We start from the raw sequence: 7,188 nt of genomic DNA, 5'->3' as shown, positions 1-7,188 counted from the left end.
GTCGTTTCTTGCTCCGCTATCAAAGACATCCGTGAGGTAAACCGATGTCCTTTCCTGCTCCGCTCCCAAACAGTCCTCCAACACACCCGATGTTCACTTTTGGCAAGTGACCAGCCCTCAACGGATTTAGTGTGTCCTTACCGCAGCCGTTTGCTACGGACTAGGCAGGCCAATGGTGGGCCTACTCACCCTCTTTGGCTTTTAGGCAAAGCCACAGCCCTCAACGGATTTGGCACGCCTTTACCGCAGCCGTTTGCTACGGGCTAGCTAGACCATAGGTGGATCTAGTCACCCAATTAAGGGTTAAGGGTTAAGGGTTAAGGGGTTTAGGGTTAAGGATTAAGGGTTAAAGGTTAAGGGTTATGGGTTAAGGGTTAAGGGTTATGGAATATGGGTTAAGGGTTTAGGGGTTAAGGGTAAGAGGTTAAGGGTTTTTTTTTTTTTTTTTTTTTTTTTTTTATAGAAACTTCGATTTCACAATTGTTAAGAATCATAAAGTCTAATTGAAAAGTTACATGATGTTTGGAGATTTGGAAAACAATTATCTATAAACAATTGACTATGTGACACGGTGACATCTACACCAATATGCAATTCCACCACCTCTACCTTGAGCAACTGCAATTTCCTCGTCAATGTAGAACCAAATGAAAAAGGGATCTTTGCTGGTGGGCTCTCTCTCTGTTTCTCCAAGATCAATTTGCAATGGACCAAATGGTCCGAGCTTTATACGGATGGTCTGAAAAATGAATGCCAATATTCTATTCTTCCATGAAAATTTGCCCTCGAAAGTAAGAGACCCGACAGGACCCAAAAATACACCATTCTCTATCCTTTTTGCCGCAGCATCAAATCGTTGAACTGCAGTGATGGGAAAGTATCGTCCCTTGTCCAACTTACCCTGGGCCGTGAATATAAGCATCCAAGTCCTCCCCGGCGACTCCGTACCACCGAGGGTCTCGAGAAACGAGGATGGCTCCGCCTTTCCCTTCTTGATCGAAGCGAGGGCAGCGAGGACTTGGGCCGGCAGAACCTTCCTGGTCTTCGCCGCCGCCTTCAGCACCTCCACGCTCGCCGCCACGTCCGATTCCTCCTCCAGTAAGGGCGTCGGGAACTTCTCATCCTCCTCGACGGCTTCAAGCTCAGGCGACGCCGCCGGCGGAGGAGGTATCCGGTGGCGGAGGAGAGTTGGGGATGCGGGAACACGGGTGATTTTGGTAAGAGGTTAAGGGTTAAGGGTTAAGGATTAAGGATTAAGGGTTAAGGATTAAGGGTTAAGGGTTAAGGGTTTAGGGGTTATGGGTTAAGGGTTTAGGGGTTATGGGTTAAGGGTTTAAGGTTTAGAGTTTAGGGTGGATTCTTGATGTGACAAGACCATTATAAAGTTGTCACGTCAACTAAATGTGTTGTGGCCTAAGTGTGCTTTGGGCTACATGGCTATTGTGCTAAATGAGCTTTTGCCTAGATGGGCTTTGTCCAAATGGGCTTTCGGCTAAATGCTCATGGGTTCAAATGGGCAATGACCTACTTGGGCTAAATGCGATAAATGGGCTAAATGAGCTTGATGGGCTAAATAGGCTAAATGGGTTAAATGACCTAATTGGCCTACATGAGTTAAATGGGCTAATTGGGCTTTGGCCTATATGCTAACTGTGATGTGGCCTACATGGTCTTTGTGCTTATTGAGCTTTGTGCTAAATTGCATGCTGTCCAAATGGGCTTTGTGCTAAATGGACGCACAAAGGGGAAAGGAAAACATTGTAACAAAAAATTGCACATTATTGGAGGAAAAAGATAAAGGAAATGAATGGTGAAGATATCGTATAGGAACGTATCGTATCGTATCGCATAGGAACGTATCGTATCGTATTGCATTGGAACGTATCGTATCGTATCATATCATCACGTTTCGTAGTATTATAGATTGTCTCGTCACGTATCATACCGTATCATATCGTATTGTATGGAGTTGATGACAACCACATGTTTGAGGATTGGGACAAGGGAGGTGAGGGTTTTATAAGGAAAATTTTGGTGGTTTATGTAAATGATACATCTCTCCTTCCTGTTATTATTTGTATGTTCTTGTGGAAGTTTTTGTCTATGCATTATTCTTATTCTTTTCTTGTATTTGCAATCTATTCAATCTTTTTGTTTTGGTCAGAATTTTTCTGCGTATTATTTTCCTCCTATTTGTGTTTGTAACTTTATGTGATACGGTCCACCAAAAAGAAAAATGATGAGCAATTTTTACTGTTGGTTGCTACTCGGAAAACCTAATGGTTCCACTGTACAAAAATTTTGTACAAATGTCTGAACCTTTTCCTAGCTACCATATGTTCTTTTAAATTAAACTTGGATCGCCTGCGGAACTTAACACGTTTGATCCTAAGTTTAATCTATTTGTTCTTTTAAGTTTAGACTCGGATCTCCTGCAGAACTTAACACGTTCGATCCAAATCACCTAGGTTATTAATTTCATTAAATATTAATTTCCAAAATTGGCTTCCAGTACTGACGTGGCGAGGCACATGACCTGCTTGGATATGGGAACAACCACCACCGACTAGACAAAGCCTTTTAAGGAAAGTTAATATTTAATTTCCTTAAATAACTTTAGGTCAACCGAAAAGAACAATCAAATCACAAGGAAAAGAGAAAAAAAAACAAAAGAACACAACATCGAAAACAAATTCGAAATACTAGAATCGCATGTCTCTTGTATTTGGTATTATTTTCAAAAATAACTAGTATGATGCGGAAAGGAAAATTACTAGTTATACCTTTTAGAAAGACCTCTTGATCTTCTACCGTATTCCTCTTCTAACCTCAGACGTTGTGTGGGCAACGATCTTCCCAGATGAGAAACCACCAAAGCACCTTCTTCTCCTTTCTTCAAGTTTCGGCCAAGCACAATGCTTCCAAAAGATGAAGATCTTTTTCCACCAACCAAGATCCAAGGAATGCATGAAACAAGAGTCCTTTCTCTCATTTTCTCCAAGCTAGATCCGGCCACTTCTATGCCTCCAAGAGATGATGAAGTCTCGGCCACAAGAAGGAGAAGAGAGAAGGAGAAGGGGAACCTCTAGGGGCCGGCTACACCAAGGAAGAAAAGAGAGGAAGAAAAAGAATAGAGTCGTTCACCATGAAGCCTCCTCTACCCCCTCTTTTATAATCCTTGGTCTTGGCAAATAAGGAAATTTAAATAAAAACTTCCTTAATTCTTTTGCCATGAAAAGGAAAATTTATTTAATTAAAAATAATTTTCTCTTCTCCAATTTATTTGGCCGGCCACCTCTTTCCCCAAAACAAGGAGAGTTTTAATTAAAACAAAAATTAAAACTTCCTAATTTGTTTCTAGAAATTTATAAAAAATTCTCCAATAATTTTAATCCCTTCATGATTGGTTAATAAAAAGAAATTTTATAAATTAAAATCTTTCTTTTAAACATGTGGATAATTTCCAAAAAGGAAAGTTATCTCTAAAAATTAAAATCTCCTTTCAATCTACAAATAACGAAAGATATTAAATCTTTTCTTAATCTTTTGTAGATACTAATAAAAGAGAATTTTTAATTTTTAAACTTTCTTTTAAATCATGAACATAATTAAAAGGAAAGTTTTTACCAAAATTAAAATCAACCTTTTAATCTACAAATAAGGAAAGAGATTTAGCTCTTCTCTTAATCTTTTGTAGAATCTTATAAAAGGAAAGATTTAAATTTTTAAACTCTCTTTTAAATCATGTTATCCACATAAGAAAAATTTTAAAAAATAAAAATCCTTTTATTTTAATTTGGGCCGGCCACACCAAGCTTGAACCCAAGCTAGGGCCGGCCACCTTGAAGCACCCATGAACAAAACTTTGGTCGGCCCTAGCTTGGTCTCCAAGCTAGCTTGGCCGACCCCTATGGGATGGGTAAGAAGGTAGGTATAGGTGGGTATAGTACTCTATAATTAAGAGGCTACAATAGGGACCGAGAGGAGGAATTGGTTTTGGTCTCCCGATAAAATTAAGCATCCCGTGTTCGCCCCGAACACACAACTTAATTTTATCAATAATAATTCATTCCACTAGAAAACTATTATTGAACTACCGCACCAATCCCAAATTACATTTTGGGCTCCTTCTTATTATGAGTGTGTTATTCTCCCTGCATTTAAGATAACAAATGTCCACTAATTAAGTAAGTTACTGATAACTCACTTAATTAATATCTAGCTCCAAGAGTAGTACCACTCAACTTCATCGCCATGTCGGACTAAGTCCACCTGCAGGGTTTAACATGACAATCCTTATGAGCTCCTCTTGGGGACATTCTCAACCTAGATCACTAGGACACAGTTTCCTTCTATAATCAACAACACACACTATAAGTGATATCATTTCCCAACTTATCGGGCTTATTGATTTATCGAACTAAATCTCACCCATTGATAAATTAAAGAAATAAAAATCAAATATATGTGCTTGTTATTATATTGGGATTAAGAGCACACACTTCCATAATAACTGAGGTTTTTGTTCCTTTATAAAGTCAGTATAAAAGAAACGACCTCTAATGGTCCTACTCAATACACTCTAAGTGTACTAGTGTAATTACATAGTTAAGATAAACTAATACCTAATTACACTACGACCTTCCAATGTATTGTTCCTTTCCATCTTAGTCATGAGCTACTGTTTATAATTTATAAGGTACTGATAACATGATCTTCTGTGTGTGACACCACACACCATGTTATCTACAATATAAATTAATTGAACAACTACATTTATCATAAATGTAGACATTTGACCAATGTGATTCTTATTTCTAGATAAATGTTTATACCAAAAGCTAGACTTTTAGTATACATTCTAACATTTACTTGCCTTTATTGCTGAGTTTTTCTTACAATTATCTATGAAGGATCTGCTACTGGTGTAAGTACCCCGTGAAGGTTTAGATGTGATCAACCAAGTCAAGTTAGGTCTTATTGTATTTAACCTTGTGTCTAAGTATGCAAGAACATAGGAGCACAGGGAGTCCAGCAAAAGACACAGTTAGTGTGAAGGACGATACGAGTTAAGGGTTAAGGGTTAAAAGTTTAGGGGGTAAGGGTAAGGTTTAGGATTTAGGGTGGATTCTTGACGTGACAAGACCATTATAGAGTTGTCACGTTAACTAAATGTGTTGTGGCCTAAGTGTGCTTTGGGCTACATAGCTATTGTGCTAAATGAGCTTTTGCCTAGATGGGTTTTGTCCAAATGGGCTTTTGGCTAAATGGTCATGGGTTCAAATGGGAAATGACCTACATGGGCTAAATACGATAAATGGGCTAAATGGGCATAATGGGCTAAATTGGCTAATGGCTTACATGAGTTAAATGAGGTAATTGGGCTTTGGCCTATATGCTAAATGTGATGTGGCCTACATGGTCTTTGTGCTCAATGAGCTTGGTGCTGGTTTGTATCTCACTTTTTAAATATCTCAAATATTATATAATTTAATATCTCATAAATTAAATATTGACATAACCATCTATTAAATATCCCAAATTCCATATAAATACAAAGTTTTTTATTTTTTATTTTTTAAAAACATAAATACATTCAAACTCCTCTATAATATTTCCTTTTCAACAGAAATATTTAAATTTCAAAAATACTTAGAAAAAATATCTCTTTCCAAAAAGAATATTTGAGATTAGGAAATATTTTAGAAAATATCCTTTTTCAGCCGGGATATTTAAGAACAGTCCGGAGCATGAATCTCCTGCCATGCGGGATCCCGAGTAAGCATCCATTATACGCAACCTTATCCCTTTTGAGATGAGACATATAAAATTAGAAAATATTTATAAATATATCCCTCCCAAATTTATCCACTGAGGGATACTCTAAGCAATGTATATGCCACGTGGGCAAAACTTACTAAATTAAGTCAATATTATTCCCTATTAAAGAATTCTTTCGTCGTCCTCTGCGAAATTGGTCCACCTTCCTTGCGAATAGATCCCTCCACCTCTGTTTCTGCGAAATACCTCTACGCGATCAAAGCGTAAAAGCTGCGAAGAAGCAGCAAAACTGGGTGTTCTAGTGTTCCTACTTTGGATATCTTCCAGCGAAATGGTTTGGTCGTCGGATTCCTGCAAGCACCGATCTGATTCCACCCCGCACTCGGCTCCGCCTCCTACGGCAGTGAAGTTGGAAGTGGAGGAACCCTTGGACGAGAAGCGCATACGTCTCTACAAGAGGAACCCTCCGGCAGTGATATTTTACTATTGCGCTACAGTTCTCTTTGCTACGCTCTTTGCTTCTTCTTCTTCCTCGCTGGAAATTAACTTGAGTGTTGGAGGGCTAGGCACTGACGCTGCTTGTGTTGTAGGAGCAGAGCAAAGTCCATAGGAGGTCAACGGAGCACCACATCTCCAGCATCCATCTCATCGACTTTCAGACAGAATCATGTTTTGCGCCATCTGAGGGAATCTAGCTTGCATCCGAGCCAAGAAGATGGAGGACGCTAGACGACTAACCACCGTGACACTCACTCAGGAGGAGCTGGAGATGCTTGTGCAAGACCAAGCAGTGAAAATGATCGAGCAACAATAACAACAGGGTTTAGGGTTAACGGTTAACGGTTAACGATTAACGGTTAAGAGATAACATTTAACGTTTAACGTTTAACGGTTAATGGTTAAGGGTTAAGGGTTAAGGTTAACGGTTAACGTTTAATGATTAACGGTTAATGGTTAACGGTTAAGGTTTAAAGTTTAAGGGTTAAGGGTTAACAGTTAACGGATAACGATTAAGGTTATCAGTTATCAATTAACGGTTAAGGGTTAACGGTTAACAATTAAGGGTTAACGGGTAACGGTTAACAGTCAAGGGTTAACGGTTAAGGGTTAATAGTTAAGGGTTTAGGGTTAACGGTTAAGGGTTAACGTTTAACGTTTAACGTTTCACGGTTAAGGGTTAAAGTTAACGGTTAACGGTTAACGTTTAACGGTTAACGGTTAACGGTTAAGGTTTAAGGTTTAAGGGTTAACAGTTAAAGGTTAAGAATTAATGGTTAAAGTTATCGGTTATTAGTTAACGGTTAATGGTTAATGGTTAAGGGTTAACGGTTAACAGTTAAGGGTTAACGGTTAAGTGTTAACGGTTAATGATTAAGGGTTAACGGTTAACGGTTAATGGTTAACGTT

General features: G+C 38.6%; 1 protein-coding gene across 1 annotated transcript; it reads right to left on the bottom strand.

Moving 5' to 3' along the window:
- Positions 1-506: 506 nt before the first annotated feature.
- Positions 507-6,225, bottom strand: LOC122014050. Its single transcript, XM_042570244.1, has 2 exons — positions 6,028-6,225; positions 507-1,114 (listed from the first exon to the last, which is right to left on the bottom strand). Exons 1-2 carry the CDS (start codon positions 6,223-6,225, stop codon positions 560-562), a joined length of 753 nt encoding a protein of 250 aa, XP_042426178.1. The 3' UTR covers positions 507-559.
- Between the last annotated feature and the right edge of the window lie 963 nt (positions 6,226-7,188).

This window comes from Zingiber officinale, chromosome 8B (genome assembly GCF_018446385.1).
Source record: "Zingiber officinale cultivar Zhangliang chromosome 8B, Zo_v1.1, whole genome shotgun sequence".
NCBI lineage: Eukaryota > Viridiplantae > Streptophyta > Magnoliopsida > Zingiberales > Zingiberaceae > Zingiber > Zingiber officinale.
This window is presented reverse-complemented; position numbering and strand designations above follow the sequence as displayed.

Excerpts from the sequence above, each read along its gene's own strand:
- LOC122014050 (XM_042570244.1), bottom strand. The coding sequence starts at position 6,225 with ATGCGCTTCTCGTCCAAGGGTTCCTCCACTTCCAACTTCACTGCCGTA. Across the intron at positions 1,115-6,027 it reads TACGCTTTGATCGCGTAGAG|TTCCCGACGCCCTTACTGGA; the intron begins GTATTTCGCAGA and ends GAGGATGAGAAG.